Source organism: Schistocerca gregaria, chromosome 1 (genome assembly GCF_023897955.1).
Source record: "Schistocerca gregaria isolate iqSchGreg1 chromosome 1, iqSchGreg1.2, whole genome shotgun sequence".
In the NCBI taxonomy this organism is placed as follows: Eukaryota; Metazoa; Arthropoda; class Insecta; order Orthoptera; family Acrididae; genus Schistocerca; species Schistocerca gregaria.
Window position 1 is genome coordinate 349,886,233 of NC_064920.1, and position 23,893 is coordinate 349,910,125.

Sequence of the window (23,893 nt, forward strand, 5' to 3'; positions counted from 1 at the left end):
ATTCCGTGTTAACGTGACTTCATCAGTAAAAAGAATTAACGAGAGAAAATGACGATTGTCATTTAACAAGTGACAAAATTTAAGTCGCATGGCACTGTAACCAATGTTCGGAAGAAAAGTGGGAACCTGGCAGAATACCTGCTTCATGCAAATTCTGGTAAACACTCTACGATCAGAAATTCGTCGTATCGGAAAGCGCCGACGGTACTCTTCGACAGCGGAAGAGCCCGTAAACATTCTTCATCAGTGTAGATGTATGTTAATTAATAGAGGCTTCTCTCTGATACTCTCTCAGTCCCTCTCACTACTTCACTCGCAACACACCATGGGCAGAAAGACACCCCGAGCGAAGAGGTTGAAAGACACGAGGTAAGTTGGCCTAGAATAAAATGTCGAAGGGGCTGGGTGGATAAAACATATAGGGTGTTCAGAAATTCCCGTTATAAATTTCTAGAACTTGTAGAAGGGAGCGAGTACATAATATTTTGAATATGGACCCATGTCCGGAAACGTACCGTTTCTCTTCAACGACGGTTTCAATTCGGATGTTTGACTCATCCTCTTCTGCCTCAGGAATTGAATTAGAAGCGACACGGTACACGTTATTAGATAACAGTTCGAAAGGAAGCACAACTAAATATCAATTGATCACTTACACACATTTGGTTGTATTAACATTTAAAAATTACGTGTTTACATTATTCCAAACTAAAAAAGAACCCAGCAAATGTTCAAATGTGTGGGAATTCCTAAGGTCATCGGTCCCTAGACTGACACGCTACTTAAACTGACAGATGCTAAGAACAACACACACACCCATGCCCGGACGAGGCTCGAACCTCCGGCTGGAGGGGCCAAGCAGTCCGTGACAGGGAGCCTCACACTGCACGGCCATTCCGAGCGGCAAGAACCCAGCATACTGTACGTACAGAACAGTACTGATGCATGACAACAGCGTCTCGATGTAGCGACCACCAACGTTGTTAAAGACATTGTACGCATTGTAGCTGCCAAGCACGTTATGGTGCATGCTTTGCATCGCACCGGGTGTCTCTTCAGTTGCTACCGCAGAGATCAGAAATCGTGCCACCACATCTTCCTTTGTCTCAAGAGGAGTCTCTTAAATTAAACTTCGCATATGACCCCACAAGCAGTACACGTCCTCTTGTCGTCCTACTGCATACTGGGATAAGCTACTCTGAGATTTTTCTCTTTATCACGGGAGTTGTGAACTCGTTACACGTCTAAAGTGAAACCATAGTAGAACGCAAAGATAAGTTTCCGGACACGGGTTTCTATTCAAAATATTATGTACTCACTCCATTCTACAAGTCCGAGAAGCTTGTAAAGAGAGTTTCGGAACTCCCTGTATACATGTACCTCACTATCTCAAAAAAAAAAAAAAAAAAAAAAAAAAAAAAAAAAAAAAAAAAAAACCGAACATTAAATGTGTTCTACCTCTGATATGGCGTATGTCCGTATGAATTTTTTTTTGCCACAGATCATCCTGCGTTTCTTTGCCTAAATATTGACCATTCCTTTTGGGACAACCTGTATATCATTCACTGAATAGCATACGATGGCACGAGGAGAGCAAGTGTAGATATAAATGTAGATTAATTAGTCTGAGGAGATACGTAAGAACCTTGTCGGATTAAAAAAACAGACGAAAGAAAAATTCATGCATTTGACTTTTTCACCTATTAGGCAATTCAGCAACGACCCATACAGTGTCCGCTAGCGATAAGACGAGGAACGGAAGAACATGAGACGACGGCAAACAAGTAGGTTTTGCGGAGAGCCGCAAGCTGCTTCCTTCGGGAGTCCAGGCGCGCCACCTGCGGACGGACGCAGTAGCCTTCCAGCAGCGTCAGGAAAATGCAGACGGCCCCTCAGCTACTACTTCTAGCGGCGGCAGCGGTGTATCCGGTACTCGGCTATCCCATTGTGCCGAGGGCCCTCCAACGCTACGGCTCTCTAGACGGGCCCGTATGGGGTGACCCGTATGAGACTCGCAGCGAATTGACGGACAACAGAATAAGGTTGTTACTCATAGAGAGCAAATAATTTCTGTTTTCAGTCATTTCTTAAATGCTATGTTATTGTTGTGTTAAATGTATTCTGTGTATTTGTCGCATTAATTCTCTATGAACATCTGAACCTTCGCTAACATCCACCACTATGTACGCGGTGCGTCACAGTTCCGTTAGAACTGCTCGTGCGAAATTCCATAATGCCATGGTATCTTATGGCGAGTTGATCTTGAAGTTGCGACAACAGCCGTGTAGTAGGTCAAACCAGGCGTCCTGGTCACGCAAGTAACAGTACGTATCTGACACTCGTCGAAAGATGGCAGTTACTGGGGGAACATCATGTTTTGTGTTATGTTAGGCAAAGCAGCCCATGAAACGTTTGATATTATGAAAAGTGCGTAGGGTAGTGATTGTTTAAGTCATTCAAATGTTTTTCGGTGGTATGCTCAATTTCTTGAAGGCAGGGAGTACAATAAGGACGCCTCCCAAGCATCAAAGCCACGAAGAAGTACTACGGACGAAAATGTGCAAAAAGATAGCCGAAATCATTGCATCGGATAGATGTCTTTATGCACAATTCAGCTATGAGCTGTTAGGAATTGTAAAAACTGTTGTGCACAGAATTTTGACCGAAGAGTTCAAAAGGAAAGCCCGTGATCGGTGCCAGACGACTTTCAGGCGATGAAAAACATGGCGCAATCCAATAAAGCAAAGCTCTGTTACAGGCAGCCCAAAGTGATACTGATTTCACGATCTAACTGGCGACGAGTCACAGTGTTTCCAATACGAGCCTCTTAGATGGTTCAAATGGTTCTGAGCATTATTGGACTTAACATCTGAGGTCACCAGTCCTAGAACTTAGAACTACTTAAACCTAACTAACCTAAGGACATCACACACATCCATGCCCGAGGCAGGATTCGAACCTGCGACCGTAGCAGTCGCTCGGTTCCAGACTGAAGCGCCTAGAACCGCTCGGCCACACCGGCCAGCCGAGCTTCTTAGAAAGCGGCAGATTACAGCATAACTGAGCTCGAAGAAGTCGAAACCAAAGAAAGTGCGCTTGCAGAAGAGTCGTGTGAGGACAATGCTAAGAGTTTTCTTCGATTCCAAAGGAATCATTCACAAAGAGTTTATTCCCGAAGGACAAACTTTTAATTCTAAGTAGTATCTCGGAGTCCTCCGTCGTCCATGGGCGATAATTCCTCGAATTCGACGCAAATATCGATAGGCAGGTTCCTGGTCGCCCCAGTCCACAAAGGGAAGATAATGGGCGGTGTTTTGCCAGCAAACGAATCACAGTCCTTGATCACTCCCCGGATTTGACCTCAGCCGACGTCTCGTTGTTCCCCAAATTGAAGTTGGCAACAAAAGGACACCGTTACGATGCATTAAGGACATACCAGAAAACTGTACTGCAGCACTAAACGCAGTTTCAGAAAAGGACTACAGTGACCGTTTGAAAACACTTCCAAACCGATTTCAGCTGTATATTAATTCAGAGGTGACTATAAATATATGGCTAAACAGTTACCTAAATAAGCCTAGTCAGGTTATCTGTTCTTCACACCGTGTCTCGGTATTTTTCAATACACACAACGCCTCTTACTATTATGGTAAACTATAATTACATCCTACAAATGTAACTTTAGCTCCTATAACGTATTTCAATTTGCATATAAAGCGGCAACAATTATTCACCATTGCTGTTACTAATACCTAATGTGTGAAAAGAGGGCAAATATATGCAAGCATTGTTTAGTTTTTAGCGCAAAATATAAATAAACAGTACTATACTGAAGTAAAATGTTAATTTCGGTTTGTTTTCGTCACACTGTATTATGCTGGACACTTTCCTATAGAATCCCTCGGCATGAAGTGTTCGCTTTCACGCGTAGCTGTCGAAGTTGACACACGTTCCCATTTTCACAGCCTCTTTCATGATTGAATTCCAAAAGTTTGAAACATGGGTTAGAATGCATGTCTGCTCAAACAATATGTTGTGCTTATTTGTAAGGCTGTATTCGGTAACAGCAAATTTTTTTTGTGTTTCTGTAATTGGTGTGCCACTGATGTTTGGTACAGTAATGGGAGAAGGTTCGAATAGACAGTGGCTCTTTCCCACTGCCACATTCACACGGAACATAATAAACGCCTGGGACTCTAATGCCATCATTGTCCTTCACAGGACGCAACATCTCTACGATGGGCTTAGGTAACTGAAATATCTTTTAATCCCGTGTCAGTTTAAGCAGCGTCCAACATGGTGTTGTTCCACAAAACGGAAGGAATGTCATGTACTGATCTTGTTATCTTGTTTGATCGTGTTTTTATTTGCGCTTTCTGGAGAAAGCTGACTTTATTTCTTGTAGCTATAGCCATTTTGTTTGAACACAGAGATGATATGGTTTATTCCGGCGCCGATAAGACTCAGTGTCCTAGAGTGTTGGACACAGTTCTGATTTGGATAGCCTGATGAATACCGCGTGCAGTGAGAAATGTGTGGACTGGTTCAAGGTACACCAAATGGGCAAACGCGTCAAGTGCACCGAGAATATTTAATACTATCCGTCGCGTAAGATTTTGTGGTCATCACATTACTGGTGCTAAGCACAACGCGTTATAGTAATTTATCGTAAATTATTTAATGCGTACGTACATTTTGAGATAACACATTTTAAGCTTTGCTTCACTTTTCTTCACTTCAATATGAAAAATAATCCAGATACCTTATTAAGAAAAAGTCTGTAGTTGTGACTGATATCATTTCTTATGGCATAGTAGATGTTTGGTGTTGCAACGCCTAGCACCTGAACGCCGTCACCAGACAATGTAAATATTAAGAAAAAAACATTTCAAAGATGTTAATTGTACATATGCTCCGTGAATTTCTCACAGTGACATGGATTGCGTCAGTTTATAATTTCAATCGATGATTTTCATTTACATTTATCTCCAGCTACCATTCTGGATTACTTTACTTAATTCTTGTTGCACATGATGAGTCATACTTAGCTGTCTACCTCTATGTTTCCTGTGGGTATAGTTTATTTATTTAGATGAAGAATTTGTCAGGAAATCGATTGCAGTGTATGGACTGTTGTTTAAACTATTTAGACAATGTGTGGAATATTGTTTATTTAAACAATTTAGGGGATTGAGAGCAGTGTATGGAATACAGTTTATTTATTTGATTGAAGAATTTTTCAGGAAATCGACCCACCCCCCACTCCCACCACCACACCCACCCCTCTACCTGTAAGTTGGCGGCTCGGCGGTGGAAAGGAGGGAGCTCACGAAGGGAAATTCAAGGGTATGTTGTTTATAGGGTATGTTGTTTATAGGGTATGTTGTTTATTTATTAAAAAAATCAGTTTGCAGGGGCTGGATTTCTCTTTCTCATCATTCCGTGCTGCTTGGAAAGATGCCAGTCTTGTAACAAGTAATTAAATTGATCGCCCTTTTTATTATTGCAGTCGCGCAAGGAATACGGTCATGAAACACACATCACACTTAATTACACAGTAAGAGACCTTTCCATCGCGAAGCACGCAGAGCCCGCCCTCCCCTATCCACTGGATTGCACAGAACGCCTCCGCACACGCTCCCAGGAGTCGGGATGCACCGGCGGCCCCCGCGAAGTGCCGGCGCGGCCGTCACCTGTCTGCATACAGTTTTAATTATATACCTGTAAACTACGTAGAGGTTTTCAACACATTCTCCAACAAAGACGATTTTCATTTTACACAGTAGTGTTATGTTAAAGCAGGAAAACTTATTATTATCACTCTAGAACCCTGTTCTCCACAATACCGTCCGATATAGATATCGCCGAATTGGGACTGGTTCCTTCATATAATGTTATACCTCAAGTTTTCAGAAAAAGGACCAATGTATCAAACAGACTTAAACCATTCCCCATTAAAGAAATTAGTCATTTAAGTGCAGCTAATGTATTAAGCGTATAGAAACGAGAACTGGAAATGGAGGACCTCAAAGTAAATAACAGGAAACTGGAGTATATGGAGAAGACAACTGCCATAAAGGATGAATATAAGCTCCAATTGGAAAAGGAAGAACCCATTGCCAATGTGCAGATCAGGTTTACGTTCAGATTTAAGCAATCGGTATGGAAAAATCTGACTACGAAGAGGGAATACAAAATATTGGCATTGACAGTAAACGGCCGTGAAAACTGGTCTCGTGTTGGAGTACTAGCCGAAATCAGTGCAATCTATAACGTTTACCATATTAAGGGATACACGAAAAATGTGTTTATTAAGCTTTATTCCCATTTGCATTGGCTTAAAATGGATGGTTATATTCTATCTAAGTGTAGTGAGCTGGATGTTGTCCACCTGGTAACAGAACAGCCATTTGCCGAGTTTAAAACTCATGGAATAGCTACATTTAATGGCCATTAATCCTATCCAGTTGCCAACACAAGCTGAGTCCTTTCCCCACAAATACCTAGGAAGAGGTAGTGTTGGTTGACTTAGTGGAGGTAGCCCAAGGGACCTAATTTGCCGCCAAAATTTGAACTTCTCACCATTACATCATTGCAACGTTGCCACATCTATTGTCGCCATTTTGGATCCGCCATCTTGAATAAATTTGGCAACAATGCAGAGTGGGGTGACGCCACCCTTGTCCTACTACTCCTATATATCTGTCTAACCATTATGTAATCAATCTGACACCTTTCAGAATCTCCAGGTCTCTTCCAATTGTACAACCTTCAGTTATTATTCTTAAACCAATTGCTAGCGATGGTTAAATTGTGCTCTGTAGAAAATTCTACCACACGGCCTCCTCTTTTATTTATTTCCCCCATACAACATTCACCTACTACTCTTCCTTCCCTTTCTTTTCCGACTATCGAATTCTAGTCCTCCATCATAATTAAATTTTCGTTTCCTTTAACTATCTGAATCATTCCTTTTATCTCATCACACGTTTCTTCAATCTCTTCATCTGTGGAGCTAGTTGGCATATAAACTTGTAGTACTATGGTAGGCATGGGCTTCATGTCTGTCTTTGCTACGACAATGCATTCATTTTGCTGTTCGTAGTAGCTTACCCGCATTCCTATTTTCTTACTCATTATTAAACCGAATGCCGTGCTGGCCGTTGTAACCAAGCGATTCTAGGCGCTTCAGTCTGAACCGCGTGACTGCTACGGTTGCAGGTTCGAATCCTGCCTCGGGTATGGATGTGTGTGATGTCTTTAGGTTAGTTAGGTTTAAGTAGTTCTAAGTTCTAGCGGACTGATGACCTCAGATGTTAAGCCCATAGTTCTCAAAGGCATTTGAACCCAATATTTCATTACCTCTATTTGATTTTGTGTTTATAACTCTATGTTCTACTGATCAGAAGTCCTGTTTCTCCTGCCACCGAACTTCACTAACTCTCTCCTTATCTAAATACAACCTATCCATTTCCCTTTTTAACTTTTCTAACTTACCTGCACGGTTAAAAGGATCTAATATTGCACATTCTGATCCATAGGTCACCAGTTTTGTTTCTCCTGATAACAACGTCCTCCTGAGTAGTCCCCGCCCAGAGATCAGAATGCGGGACTATTTTACATCCAGAATATTTTACGCAAGAGTACGTCATCATCATTTAACCATACAGTAGAGCTGCATGTCCTCGGGAAAAAATATGGCTGTAGTTTCCCCTTGCTTTTAGCTGTTAGCAATACCATGACAGCAACGCCTTTGGGGTTGATGTTACAAGGCAAGATCAGTCAATCATCCAGACTGTTGCCCCTGCAACTACTGAAAATGCTGCTGCCCTCTTCAGGAACCACACGTTGGTCTAGCCTCTCAACAGATACCCCTCTGCTATGGTTGTAATACAGCTATCTGTGTCGCTGAGGCATGCAGGCCATTCCACTAATGACAAGGTCCATGGTTCATGGGGAGGGTCTCATTCTTTGATTTGTTCAAATTCTTCTTGGTCTCATTCTTTTATTTGTTCAAATTCATCTTGGACTGCGTGCCAATGACACTGGCAGTCTTCTTTTCATTCAGACATCTTTGCGAGTCGATTAATATATTTCTTTTTTCAGTTATCGAGAATTTATTGTTCTCTATGCTTTTTATATTTTTTCAAACAGAGTGAGCTTAGCGCCTTACATCGTGCCTACTGATGTGGGAGATGTGTGAACAGGAGTGCAGTGTGAGGCATGTGCAGGACAGGTCAGATTTCTCGAGAATACATAGTTTCTATGCGACTGGTAAAGGTCACTAGCTGCAATTAAAATAATGTCCTTTTTATTTGCAGTTCTGTTTGTTTAATTTTATAATTGTTTGTTAATTACTACTATTGTTTTGCTTGGCTATGAGAGTGAATGAAGGTGTGAATGTGAAATAATGTTTTCTATAAAGTTTTTGTATTATACATTGAAGTAATTGGTCTCGTGAGGAATGTTCGAGAATGACGTGTGTGTTATTCACACCGGGGAATTTCTTATAAACTATTTCGTCAGTTTATGGTACTGGGGAAATGAGATTATGATTTCGGTAAAGCAGTTTTGTTAAGAGGGAATTGATTTTACATTTGTAGGTTTCCAAAATTTATTTATGTAATTTGCTGTTCTGATTCAATGACAAATTTTGATTGGTTCTGTATATACGCGCGGAGTTGATCGGGTTTGATGCTGCTTTCCGATTAGCTGTGATTTTTCCCTGCCAATCAGAAATTAGTGTATTCGCGCCTTTTTCGGGGAACTAGAGACTTATTTTCTGTAGCGAGATGAGTAGAGTCTGGGGCTTGGATTTCATAGTGATCAGACCTATTGATACGTACTCCGTTGAAAATTATTAATATTGTGATGCTTCGGTACCAAAATGTTCGAGAAGTGCCGTAAAGTGTGGATGAGAGTTACATTTAATGCCTGGTGCGAAATTTAGCGTTTTTTGTGTCTTTTCGAATACTGAATTACGCGTTGCGTGTTGCATACTCGCAAACGTCAACCTTTTGTTACGTGAGACATTATAGCAACATCTGAGCGAGAAATTCTACGTAAAACAAACACTCCGTTTGTAAATATTCTGTAAAGAATAATTCATAATTACCATAGACTGGCTGCGGCCATGAATGATGTGTGTATGTGGACTTTTAAGGCTTTACACAGCTTAGAGTAAGGCTTGGTAGTGGTGTATGAAAGCTTACTGTAATAGAGTGAAATTTTACACACATAAATACTTTTTTTACTATTTATTCCACTGATAAAACAATTTTTAGTGCGACTTTTGGTTACAGGGTGTACAGCTGTTCTTTTCTATAGTTTTTTTTTCCGGCTGAGAAGTGCAATTCAGTTACTTCAAGGAGACGTGCGTGTGACAATAGATTCACCACAGGGTATGTGGAATTTTGCAATGAACGGCAACGCCGCAAGAGCCAAGTCTGACTGCAGAAACATGAAATAAATTTCACTGATCGGACTACTAAAAATTCTGAAATTATTTTAGGTGGCCTGTCTTCGGCGTCAAAATGTTGTCATAATAGAACGCAAATCTTAACAAAGTTAACGGGCATTAAAGAAAGCCATCTTGTTTTTGAGTGAGATAGAAGAATCTTATGATTGATGTCAACGTATACGCAGAACTGTTTCAGCTCCTCTGTACTTACCGTGTAGCCGGCCGCGGTGTCCGTGCGGTTCTAGGCGCTTCAGTCTGTTACGGTCGCAGGTTCGAATCCTGCCTCGGGCATGGATGTATGTGATGTCCTTCGGTTAGTTAGGTTTAAGTAGTTCTAAGTTCTAGGGGACTGATGACCGAAGATGTTAAGTCCCATAGTGCTCAGAGCCACTTACCGTGTATATTGAAAAATAATTAAAAATTTTCGTGACTATTATTTCAATGTCGAGAGTTAAGACTACAGCAGCGCTTGATTCAGTATTGTTGAGAACATTGGCAGGGCATCCAATTACTTCTCTTTTCCCCAACAGCCGGCCGGTGTGGCCAAGCGGTTCTAGGCGCTACAGTCCATAACCGCGCGACCGCTACGGTCGCAGGTTCGAATCCTGCCTCGGGGATGGATGTGTGTGATATCCTTAAGTTAGTTAGGTTTAAGTAGTTCTAAGTTCTAGGGGACTGATGACCTCAGATGTTAAGTCCCATAGTGCTCAGAGCCATTTGAAGCATTTGTTCCCCAACTTCTTCTTTAATTTGGTGAAACATGTTTCACTCGCGGCGTCGATGAAATCCATCTAAGCTGGTGTTGGTACTGTCTCTACAAAAAGCGATTAATTACTCAAATAGAATTTGTGGTTGTCGCAAAGCTCCGAGACAAATCTTTCCAAGAGTCCCGATGTTTCGTAATTCAGCGAATCAAACTTCAACAGCTTCTGTTGGATACAGTCAGTTTCAGTAGAGTATTGAATAACTAAAATAAGTATATTTTCAGCCTTGTGGATCGATGCATCGGTGCTCATGCCATAATACGAAACTTCCTGCAATTGTTTTATGCATTCGGACACGGAGTGTGGTGCGAGAATATTTTTAAAAATCGTTGTAGCTTTGATCTTGGCTGTAGACTGCTTTGCGGCGACTTTGGAGTCAGCATACATTGTGGCTTTCAGTTTTATTGTATAGGCAAGAGAACTGAAGCGTTAATGATGCTTTTCAAAGTCATAACCTTTTTTTTCTGCAGCAGCAACGAGCAATTCTTCCTGAGTATCTTCTTTAATCACGAATGTAGAAATAGGCTTTGATGTCGACGCTACCTGAACCTATTTGTATGATTCTTCCTAGAAATGCGATACCTCGAATCTGCCTTACCTCCTTGAATTACTGACATGAAAAAGTTGCACACCTCACTCAACGCTTCTTCAACAGTACGTCCTTTCTTGACCAAAGACCACTCTGGTAAGGTATAGGATTGGCAAGCAGGGCACATGGGCTGCTGGAGTGGAATGCTGACACCTTTTGAGGCTACAAAAATTTATTTTCACCACGTAAATTAAAACAGAGCACTGGTAACAACACAATGATTAATTATCATCTGCTAATTGCGGTGATCTACACAGATTATTCAGTTGTATAAAAGCAATGAGAATAATTTTAAAAAAAACAGCCTTATGGCCCAACCGTAAATCAACAAAAAATCCTTTATACAAATACAACCTTAACAGATTTAATCTCACTAGTTTTGAAATTAAGTCAATTATCAGGCCTTCTGAATATGAAAAATAACAATATTGGTTAAAAACAGTCTTGGTTGCAATTTTTTAATGAAATTTACCGCCTTGATTTATATTTTACTTCGTAAAATTTTAGGATAAGTTATGCACAGGTGTTGTCCCTAGTAATTCCATCTTATCAATGTTTTATGTGCATTACATTTATAAAGTTTTAGTGGGTATGTATATCCTGTTTGCGATTTCTCACTTTTATCACTGCTGCGTCGCAGCGCCACCTCTTGAGGTGATTCTGTATTAGGCTTCAGTACTGCTTACTACCTGAGCCCCCACCTTACTCTGTTACTCGCTCCTGTGAACGGGAACGCGTTATGCAGATCATGGTGCCTCTCGCATCCACCTAGAAAAGGTAGTGATTGTACTATTTTATATTTCTAGTTTTTACTGAGTTTAACGAAGGCGATGTTGGCCTGATATATTCGGCGATGCCCTTTGGCTACACTGACTAAAGGATTCTCCTAAGAAATGCCATATTAAGGTATTTGCTCTTTCAATAGTTGATCTGTTGACGAATGCTTATAGGTTATCCAAGTCTGCACAACACGATTGCGATTCTTAAATAGATGTATTTCTTCTCTGTTTTCTATGAAGATAACCTGAAGATGTCTAAATAAGGAGAACCGCGTCGTTGAAAAATAAAAAAAACAAAAATTGCAGCCTAGACTGTTTTTAACCAATACTGTTAAGCAGTGGTTTGCTGTATGCCACATATGGATTGGAAAAATTTCTGAAAATAACTGTTTGTAAAAGCTATTAGGTTTCAAAAAATACTCAAATAGCAAGATCTCATAAATAATTAAATTAAATATTATGGAAAACATTTGGCAATATGATGCAATGATAGCCTGAAACCTCTACACAGAAATCAGCACATTCTCGACGTTTGGCGTTCACATCGGCCCCGCGTCTGAATTCCGTGCTCGAGAGCTCGAGAGACGACAATAGGTAGGATGGCCTTCGCCCACCAATAACAGCATCCAGAACACACAAACCCAGTATTAATACACAGTTCACTAAAATACTGAAACCAACAGCCAAACACTGGGTAACGCCAAATGCATGGGGAGATGTTAAACGTTATAGTGTGACAACCGTAGTTACTATTAAAGCAATCGTTCATTAAACAATCTCCAATGTGAAATTTCACTTGATAAATTCATAAACCACAACTGGCTCACGGTGATAATGACGAGACAATCCGCATACTGTAATAGTTGCCAACAAAGAAGGAGTTTGCAATCCCAGTTTAAATGAGCGGCTGAAGTTTAATACAGAGAATAATCTTTGATTCATAAAACTGACCACTTGACATATTAACAATAATAATAAAAAGGAATCGCCGAACACCGGCCACACTTGTAATTCAAGATAAATGCAACGGTACCAGGGCACAGCGCAGTTACATGGACTTGCAATACCAAGTATCCCGGACTCACGTCCAAATGGTTTAAGAAATGATTAGCGAAAATCACAGTGACTACACGGAGCTATCACATCCAAACGTTCCACCACAAAATGGCTCACCATTTAAAGTTAGTCCAGGAGCTCGCTGTTAACATGCACGTGGCCATAGTGCAGAACAATCTTTCACTGATGGTATTTTACAAATCTCTAGCAGCTTACAAATTCTTATGAAAATTGAGTATCATGTTACCTGGACTGACTACAGTTAGACGATGTATTGGTGCCACTAAGTTTCTACCAGGCTTTAACAAAGCCTCTTTGGAAAGGGCATGTGTAGTGTCTTTTGATAAGATGTCGATAATGCAGCATCTGGAGTACACAAAAGATCTGGTTGGTTCAAATGGCTCTGAGCACTATGGGACTTAACATCTATGGTCATCAGTCCCCTAGAACTTAGAACTACTTAAACCTAACTAACCTAAGGACATCACACAACACCCACCCATCACGAGGCAGAGAAAATCCCTGACCCCACCGGGAATGGAACCCGGGAACCCGCGCGTGGAAAGCGAGAACGCTACCGTACGACCACGAGATGCGAGCAAAAGATCTGGCTTCAGTAGAAGGTCTAGAGGATTTGGGTGACAGGGGAAGAAAACCACTTTCTGGTAATTATGCACTTATTTCTTTGATTAGAGGTAACTACAGTAACTGGAAGCTGCCTGTTTCATACTTTTTGTCTAGTTTATAAGTAAAACATGCGAACATATTGGTGCTTTTACAGGAGTTAGTTATTTTGTTGCAAAAAGCAAGCTTGGAACCAAAATTGGTCGTTCGTGATTAGGGAGCTAGTAATCGAAGCATGCGTGGTCGTTTACAGGTTACGCCAGAAAGACCTCATTTCAGTGTAAATGGACAGCGAGTGTCTGCTATTTATGATGTTCCATACTTATTCAAAAGCATAGGAAACAATTTGCTTAGTGACAACTTCACTTTCAACACTGCAGTTGTTTTATTTGACGACGTTTGGCTGACATACGATATTGACGAGAAGAACAAAAAAAGTAGACTGTTGTTAAAACTCACTGACAGTCATTTACAACCTGATTCATTCCAGCAAATGAACGTGAAAATGGCAGTCTAGGCCCTCAGCCAGTCTGTTGCTGCAGCTATCAGAACATGTGTTGCAACCTGAACGCTACAGCAAGAACAATAAGGAACTTATTCCAAACCAGCATTATTAATATACAAATGAAACCTGTCGCTTCAGACTGTGAAAGTGACGCTGACAACGTACTGTTACTGAACAACTGTGGATTGGAAAAGGAAGAGTATGAACCTTAGCACTCGATGGGCTCCGGAAACAAGGAAATCCCTAACACTCTTGGTTCCTCTGTGGATGGAACAGACAGCATCGTCGAGGGTGATGAACATCTGCCTTCCTCTCAGGAAGATCTTTCTGATGAACAGTGTTCAGTAGTACATTTTGCTGGCTACTTATCACATAAATGCATCCAAAACTATGGATGATTGCGAAGAAACGAGGCACTTACTTGTAGCAATTAGCTTCAAGAAAAGAGAGGATTATTTATTCTCAATCAGTGTTACGTAACTGGCACTTCGTGTGGTTCGTCAACAGGGCTCAGAGCTCCAACTTTTGATTTCAGCAACGTTATTGAGACGTCGTTACAGCCATACGAATGCTGTTTTGTGCAATTTATTTATAAGAGAAATATAAAGTTTAGGATACTTAACTACATGAAATCCGCAACTGAAAAATTTCACTGGCTGGATGATGAAGAACGTGGAGAGCTCAGACCTTTTATTTTAAACCACCTTGCTAATCGCAAACTATATTAGTTTGCAAAACTATGTTTAGAGGAAAGTTTCGTAAAACTCGCTCAAAACTGAAGATACTAAAAATGTATAGTTATGTATACTTTCTTGTAGTGACAAATAAAAAATATGTTACTCTGCTCTAATCGATTTCATTATCTTTTCTTCACCACTCCACCTCATTCAACTGAGAGGAGGTAAAAGTTAAAATACTGCAAAATATGTTCGCCGTTAATAATGCCTACAGAAGTTCAAATCAAATGGCTCTGAGCACTATGGGACTTAACATCAGTGGTCATCAGTCCCCTACAACTTAGAACTACTTAAACCTAACTAACCTAAGGACATCACACATATCCATGCCCGAGGCAGGATTCGAATCTGCGACCGTAGCAGTCACGCGGTTCCGGACTGAGCGCCTTAACCGCGAGACCAACGCGGCCGGCGCCTACAGAAGTATTTGCAAAGGAAGCCAAAACTGTTTCTTGTGCGTGTTTACAGTATCCATGTGAAAATTATATTGTCGTTATAATTCAGTTAATTCCTATACATGCAGTACGCAAAAAAGCGAACCACATCCGTAGTGTCAGGACATGATACCTAATGGTACTTCAGTTGTATTTACTACAGGAACCGTGTTCAGATCATTTCAAATGTTCAAATGGGTGTGAATTCCTAAGGGATCAAACTACAGAGGTCATCGGTCCTTAGACTTACATATTACTTTAAACTAACTTATGCTACAAACAACACACACACACCTGCCCGAGGGAGGACTCGAACCAATCCGTGACATGGCGCCTCAAACCGCGCGCCCGTTCAGCGCGGCTCAGGTGATGTACCTGATTAGCGAATGCAGTGAGCCTTACACCTGTTACCCACCAACTAAGTTTTTATTTAATGTAATGAAATCCGTGAGTTTTGTTGCACATGTTCAGCAGTCGGATGTATTAAGAAAAATAGATACACACACACACACACACACACACACACACACACACACACACACACAGTAAATCAGTAGTGGGTTCCTGTATACTTGTGTCATCGACAATTGTGAGCACTGCAACTCACGGGTGATTAATAACGTTCGGGTAAATTTATTCGTACTGCTGGTAGCGTCCGGTAAGCAGGAACGAGAGAGAATCAAAGCGATGGTATTTTACAGCCGTAAAGAGCAAAGCTGGAAGAAAATGACTAACACAACTGTAGTCGATGTTTCTGTAGGACATCGAAATAAAAACCAATCGGCTTCCGCCAATTAACTATTGTTTATTCATTGTTGCACCGGTGCAATATGTGTTTAACATATGTCAGGAAACTAACTGATCAAATTTTTAAAAAAGCTGAGAAGCATCTGAATGTTTTTAGTGTTATACCTGCATGTGGAGACTTTTTTACCCTCATCATCCGTGTCGGCGCGCTGCAGAGAGGACGGAGGGCGACGAGCGTATAAATTAAGCTACTGCATAAATCCGACAGTTTATCAGACAGCTTTTATGGCAGTACAGCCTTCATGCAAGCACCAAATAGCAGAGGAGTGTTTCATTCATTTATTTATACCGCATATAACTGTAGGAAGTATCCCTAGAGTAGAAGTAAATTTCATTTGTAGAATTAGAAGAGCTAATTTGCAACCTTCGCTGCGGGGCTCGCAGCGCTCCAGCCTTCCGATAAATGTACCCTGCGATCTGGGCCGTGGTCGTTCTCCGGTAGCCAATTCCATGAGACAAACTGGCCAAACAACATCGTAACGTCGCATGCGACATCTGTTGTCTGACGAAAAAACTTTTTATGTGGTTGCCTGTTCCACCTTTAAGGGCGGCCAATCTGTTTACTGTGTGATCTGGGCCGCAGTGCAAAATGAGAGGTCGCGCTATAAGGAGAGTATTTCCGGGAAGGAACGAGCGAAAGCGAGACAGGCCAAGCCTTGTCACGCACAAGGCCTGCACACCAAGCCTGCTTCAAGTTTGGCTCACCGTGGCCGGTTCTGACTTCCACATTTCTCAGTTTCCATTCATATTAAAAATATGAAGGGTTACAGAGTCCAACCTCGAGAATGGAGGTACATATATATCTCCTCCCAAATTTAAAGAAAAATTCAGTAGATTAGCTAAATTCTAAACGCACAATTTACGATCTAATATGCACCTAAGTAAGAAACATAGCTGCTCCAATTTTTTATAAAAACCTTTCGAATTTTGTTCATTGTGTTACTTAAATGCAAAAATCACTATACAGGGTGATCCATTGATGGTGACAGGACCAAATATCTCACGAAATAAGCGTCAAACGAAAAAACTACAAAGAACAAAACTTGTCTAGCTTGAAGGGGGAAACCAGATTGCGCTATGGTTGGCCCGCTAGATGGCTCTGCCATAGGTCAAACGAATGTCAACTGCATTTTTTTTAATAGGGACCTCGATTTTTTATTGCATATTCATGTGGTACGTAAACAAATACGAATGTTTTAGTTGGACCACTATTTTCGGTTTGTGATAGATGGCGCTGTAATAGTCACAAACATATGGCTCACAATTTTAGACGAACAGTTGGAAACAGGTTGGTTTTTTTAAATTAAAATACAGAACGTAGGAACGTTTGAACATTTTATTTCGGTTGTTCCAATGTGATACATTTACCTTTGTGAACTTATCATTTCTGAGAAAGCATGCTGTTACAGTGTGATTATCTGTAAATACCACATTAATGCAATAAATGCTCAAAATTATGACCGTCAATCTCAATGCATTTGGCAGTACGTGTAACAACATTCCTCTCAACAGCGAGTAGTTCGCCTTCCGTAATGTTCGCACATGCTTTGACAATGCGCTGACGCATATTGTCAGGCGTTGTCGGTGTATCACGATTGCAAATATCCTTTCCCCACAGAGAGAAATCCGGGGACGTCAGACCCAGTGAACGAGCGGGCCATGGTATGGTGCTTCGACGACCAATCCACCTGTCATGAAATATGCTATTCAATACCGCTTCAACCTCACGAGAGCTAGGTGCCGGATATCCATCAAGTTGGAAGTACATCGCCATTCTGTCATGCACTGAAGCATCTTGTAGTAACATCGGTAGAACATTACGCAGGAAATCAGCATACATTGCACCATTTAGATTGCCATCGATAAAATCGAGTCCAATTATCCTTCCTCCCATAATGCCGCACCATACATTAACCCGCCAAGGTCGCTGATGTTCCACTTGTCGCAGCCATCGTGGATTTTCCGTTGCCCAATAGTGCATATTATGCCGGTTTACGTTACCGCTGTTGGTGAATGACGCATCGTCGCTAAATAGAACGCGTGCAAAAAATCTGTCATCGTCCCGTAATTTCTCTTGTGCCCAGTGGTAGAACTGTACACGACGTTCAAAGTCGTCGCCTTGCAATTCCTGGTCCATAGAAATATGGTACGGGTGCAATCGATGTTGATGTAGCATTCTCAACACCGACGTTTTCGAGATTCCCGATTCTCGCGAAATTTGTCCACTACTGATGTGCGGATTAGCCGCGACAACACCTAAAACACCTACTTGGGCATCATCATTTGTTGCAGGTTGTGGGTGACGTTTCACATATGGATGAACACTTCCTGTTTCCTTAAATAACGTAACTATCCGGCGAATGGTCCGGACAGTTGGATGATGTCGTCCAGGATACCGAGTAGCATACATAGCACACGCCCGTTAAGCATTTTGATCACAATAGCCGTACATCAACACGATATCGACCTTTTCCGCAATTGGTAAACGGTCCATTTTAACACGGGTAATGTATCACGAAGCAAATACCGCTCGCACTGGCGGAATGTTGCGTGATACCACGTACTTATCTATCACAAAGTGAAAAAAGTGGTCCAACTAAAACATTCATATTTGTATACGTACTACACGAATATGTAATAAAAAATTGGGGTTCCTATTTTTAAAAAACGCTGTTGATATCCGTTTGACCTACGGCAGCGCCATGTAGCGTGCCAACAATAGCGCCATCTGGTTTTCCCCATCAAGCTAGACGAGTTTCGTTGTAGTTTTTTCGTTTGATGCTTATTTCGTGAGATATTTGGTCCGTCACTATCAATGGACCACCCTGTATACCACTAACGGAATGATGTGCATTTCACCACAAAAATGACGTATATAGCTATAAGTAATGAAAAAAAAATTATTTACTTAACAGTTTAAGGCTCACCAGCTAGCGCAAGCTATGCCAAAGAGTATAAATTTCAAAGGTAGTTTATTCTTTGTTACATTATCATAGAATACATAAAACTCATTGGCTATAGTACAGTGTGTTGGGAAAATTATTCTGCAGTTCCAACATATGTTGGAAGTGATATTCGCTGGCAGCTATACAAGCCACAACTGGCCTAATTTTAATGGAAAACACTTTCTGCATATGTGATAGTGATATGCTTCTCACATGCTCAGTTATAAAGTCACAAACCATGCGCGCATTGTGATACACTACCGAATTTACAGTTTCCCAAAGAAAAATGGTCTGGTGGAGTAAGGTATTTCGAGATGACATATTTCCCAAAAAAGTGTACTGGAATACGCAAAGTGCCGTTAGCTGTGAGCACAGTAGCGGCATCTTGTTGAAACCATGAATTGTTGACACACATGGCTAAGGACATAGTGGGTCATTAAACAATAACGTTTACCGTTCACGGTTTCTTCAAAAAATAAAGATCCAGTAGTGCGTCATCTGAATATTGCTAAGCACAGTCCACTTTTCTGATCATACAATGGCTTTTCAAGCAAAGCACGAGGATTCTCTGCTGATCATAATTGTGTCTTTTGTGTATTGACATGACTAGAGAAGTGGAACCACACATTGTCGCTAGGGAAGGTGATATCAAAAATATCAGTGGTATTGCTCTCCATAAAATATGTAAACTGTTTGCAGCAACGAATTGGCTTTTCATGATCTGCATCTTTCAGTTCTTGCCCTGATGTTACTTTATACGAGAAAAATTTCAGTTTTTGGTTAACTGCTTTATATGCTGTTGCAAGTCCAATGTACACTCCTGGAAATGGAAAAAAGAACACATTGACACCGGTGTGTCAGACCCACCATACTTGCTCCGGACACTGCGAGAGGGCTGTACAAGCAATGATCACACGCACGGCACAGAGGACACACCAGGAACCGCGGTGTTGGCCGTCGAATGGCGCTAGCTGCGCAGCATTTGTGCACCGCCGCCGTCAGTGTCAGCCAGTTTGCCGTGGCATACGGAGCTCCATCGCAGTCTTTAACACGGGTAGCATGCCGCGACAGCGTGGACGTGAACCGTGTGCGCAGTTGACGGACTTTGAACGAGGGCGTATAGTGGGCATGCGGGAGGCCGGGTGGACGTACCGCCGAATTGCTCAACACGTGGGGCGTGAGGTCTCCACAGTACATCGATGTTGTCGCCAGTGGTCGGCGGAAGGTGTACTTGCCCGTCGACCTGGGACCGGACCGCAGCGACGCACGGATGCACGCCAAGACCGTAGGATCCTACGCAGTGCCGTAGGGGACCGCACCGCCACTTCCCAGCAAATTAGGGACACTGTTGCTCCTGGGGTATCGGCGAGGACCATTCGCAACCGTCTCCATGAAGCTTGGCTACGGTCCCGCACACCGTTAGGCCGTCTTCCGCTCACGCCCCAACATCGTGCAGCCCGCCTCCAGTGGTGTCGCGACAGGCGTGAATGGAGGGACGAATGGAGACGTGTCGTCTTCAGCGATGAGAGTCGCTTCTGCCTTGGTGCCAATGATGGTCGTATGCGTGTTTGGCGCCGTGCAGGTGAGCGCCACAATCAGGACTGCATACGACCGAGGCACACAGGGCCAACACCCGGCATCATGGTGTGGGGAGCGATCTCCTACACTGGTCGTACACCTCTGGTGATCGTCGAGGGGACACTGAATAGTGCACGGTACATCCAAACCGTCATCGAACCCATCGTTCTCCCATTCCTAGACCGCCAACGGAACTTGCTGTTCCAACAGAACAATGCACGTCCGAATGTATCCCGTGCCATCCAACGTGCTCTAGAAGGTGTAAGTCAACTACCCTGGCCAGCAAGATCTCCGGATCTGTCCCCCATTGAGTATGTTTGGGACTGGATGAAGCGTCGTCTCACGCGGTCTGCACGTCCAGCGCGAACGCTGGTCCAACTGAGGCGCCAGGTGGAAATGGCATGGCAAGCCGTTCCACAGGACTACATCCAGCATCTCTACGATCGTCTCCATGGGAGAATAGCAGCCTGCATTGCTGCGAAAGGTGGATATACACTGTACTAGTGCCGACATTGTGCATGCTCTGTTGCCTGTGTCTATGTGCCTGTGGTTCTGTCAGTGTGATCATGTGATGTATCTGACCCCAGGAATGTGTCAATAAAGTTTCCCCTTCCTGGGACAATGAATTCACGGTGTTCTTATTTCAATTTCCAGGAGTGTATTTTTCTCGTGTTGGCTTGTGCAATAGTCTTGCTGTGCTCTGCTGCATAAAGGCAGAAATATCCAGCAACTTATGTTCTTTTAGGTTAGGTGGTCTTTCAGTTCGTTAGACTTCTAACACAGCCTGTTAGCCTGTTTCTCGAAATTTGTCAGTAAGTCGACGAACAAAAGCAGAATGAAGTACTGCTGCTTTCGGGAACTTTTCAGCTAATGTCTTCCGCACTAAATATGTGTACTTATCGCCATATCGAAAGCCATGTACAGCAAGAAAAATACGTTCCTCAGTTGAAAGCACCATAGTTTAAAAGCAAATTGAACATCTAAAAACGGCCGCAGTGGCCGAGCGGTTCTAGGCGCTTCAGTCAGGAACCACGCGGCTACTACGGTCACGGGTTCGAATCCTGCCTCGGGCATGAATGTATGTGATCTCCTTAGGTTAGTCAGGTTTAAGTAGTTCTAAGTTTAGTGGACTGATGACCTCTGAAGTTAAGTTCGATAGTGCTCAGAGCCATTTGAACCATTTGAACCCAAGAAAGTCGCTGCAGGTGATGCCGTGCTGTCAGAAAGTCCCATAGTGCTTAGAGCCATTTTTTTAACATATTAACATTACACCTTGTATCCAATAGCTTTCATCAAAGGAAAAGGAAAATTTCAATAGTATGTAAAAGTAGAAAGAATTTTAAAATGAAAAATCCGTCCTGCTAACTTCCAACGTAATCTACAGGTTGACCAAAAAGTCCGTTGACATTCAAAATGCGCTACGTCACGGAATAATGTAGGCAGAGAGGTAAAACTTAACTCACATGTCTGAAATGACATGGGATCTTATTGAAACCAAAAACGAGCGCAAAATCGGGCAACAGATGGTGCTGGACAGCGACACGTCAGTAATGGTTCAATTGGCTCTGAGCACTATGGAATTTAACATCTGAGGTCATCAGTCCCCTAGAACTTATATCTAATTAAACCTAACTAACCTAAGGACATCACACACATCCATGCCCGAGGCAGGATTCGAACCTGCGACCGTAGCAGTCGCGCGGTTCCGGACTACAGCGCCTAGAACCACTTGACCACCGCGGCCGGCCGTCAGTAATGCCGCATGAGAATCGTGTAGCTATGAAACGTCAGTGTGACGTGTGCGAGGTACGCAGATATGTTACAGAGTCATATCATCCCTAGCCTGCCTGATAAAAAACCTGCTGAAATGTACTACTTTTATGCAGGATGCAGCTACACGTGCGAAAGATATCTTGTGCACATCGTTTGGTGCGGATCGCTTGCTGAGCCGCCACGTCTGTCACGTTCGACCTCCCTGACCCCAGACGTCAGTCCGTGTGGCTACGAGTACTGGCTGTGGGGTTACCACAGATGTCATTAGGGATGCTAAAAGACAACACATGACGGCAGTCCTGCTGATATGCTGTACAGTGCTGTTCACAACATTGTCGCTCGACTACAGGTATTGCAGCGCGGAGTGGCCGCATGGTTTGAGGCGTCACAGCACGGACTTCGTGGCCCTTCCCGCCGGAGGTTCGAGTCCTCCCACGGGCATGGGTGCGTGTGTTGTTCTCAGCATAAGTTAGTTTAAGTTGTATGTGAGTCTAAGGACCGTGACCTAAGCACTTTGGTCCCTTAGGAATTCACACAATTTGAACTACAGGTATTGTTGATGAAGCCTACATGTTGACCATTTGTTGTAGCTTAAGGAACATTGTCTTTGCTAAACTTCAATTGTTACCCTACTTATTGCTTCTGTATCACGCCAAGTGTCATATGTTGGTTGTTTTGTGCTCTTTGTTTTGGTTTCAATAAAATCCGATGTCATATCAAGTATGTGTGTCAATTTTAATCTCTTTACCTACAATTTTCTGGGAAGTATTGAAACCCCTACACTGTCCTTCACACGTATAAATCCCTGGTTGTCCCCAGCCTTGGCTATGCAAATGTTGCAGGGATCTCTGCCCGTCCTAAGTTCTATAAGCGCCATCAGATCCTCGATCGCCATGCTCATCGCCTTGCTTTCCACATCCGCTTACCTTCCCCCACACAGATCCTTTGTCAACTCATCAAATTCCTACCTCTCCTCACGGTGCACCATCAGCAAATTCGACTCCACCAATCCTACTGTGTCCCCTCCATTTTCCAATCCTAGTGTGCTGCCCATCTTTTCCTGCACATTCCAAAAGTCCTGAACCATGAAGTCCGCCGCAACATATACCAATCCTACCAACTCTGAATCATCCTACCCTCTGTGCTCCCTCCTCCTCATCGCCCCATACCACACCTCCTCCTTTTCCCCTTCCCTGTATCGCCTCACATCCCATTTTCTTCTGCTATCTATAGCCGTTATATAGAAACCAGGGGTTGGCAGATGTGAAAATTACTGAACTATCAGCTTAATCAATCACGGCTGCCAAATACTAACACGAATTCTATACAGATGAATGCAAAAACTCGTAGAAGCCGACATCTGGGAAGATCAGTTTGGATTCCATAGAAATATTGGAACACGTGAGGCAATACTGACCCTTATCTTAGAAGACAGATTACGGAAATACAAACCTACGTTTCTAGCATTTCTAGACTTAGAGAAAGCTTTTGACAATGGTGAATGGAATACCCTCTTTCAAATTCTGAGGTGGCAGGGGTAAAATACAGGGAGCGAAAGGCTATTTACAATTTGTACAGAAACCAGATGGCAGTTATAAGAGTCGAGGGACATGAAAGGGAAGCAGTGGTTGGGAAGGGAGTGAGACAGGGTTGCAGCCTCTCCTCGATATTATTCAATCTGTATATTGATCAAGCAGTAAAGGAAACAAAAGAAAAATTCGGAGTAGCTATAAAAATCCATGGAGAAGAAATAAAACTATGAGGTTTGCCGATGACATTGTAATTCTGTCAGAGACAGCAAAGGACTTGGAAGAGCAGTTGAACGGAATGGACAGTGTCTTG

The 23,893-nt window shown here is 42.5% G+C and overlaps 1 protein-coding gene across 1 annotated transcript in view; it reads left to right on the forward strand.

Moving 5' to 3' along the window:
* Positions 1 to 1,802: 1,802 nt before the first annotated feature.
* LOC126324532 (uncharacterized) overlaps positions 1,803 to 23,893 on the forward strand; it is a 37,267-nt gene continuing 15,176 nt past the window's right edge. The window contains exon 1 of the mRNA XM_049995136.1: positions 1,803 to 2,042. Within this exon, the coding sequence (XP_049851093.1) occupies positions 1,879 to 2,042 (164 nt within the window). The 5' untranslated portion in view covers positions 1,803 to 1,878. The remainder of the gene's footprint in view (positions 2,043 to 23,893) is intronic.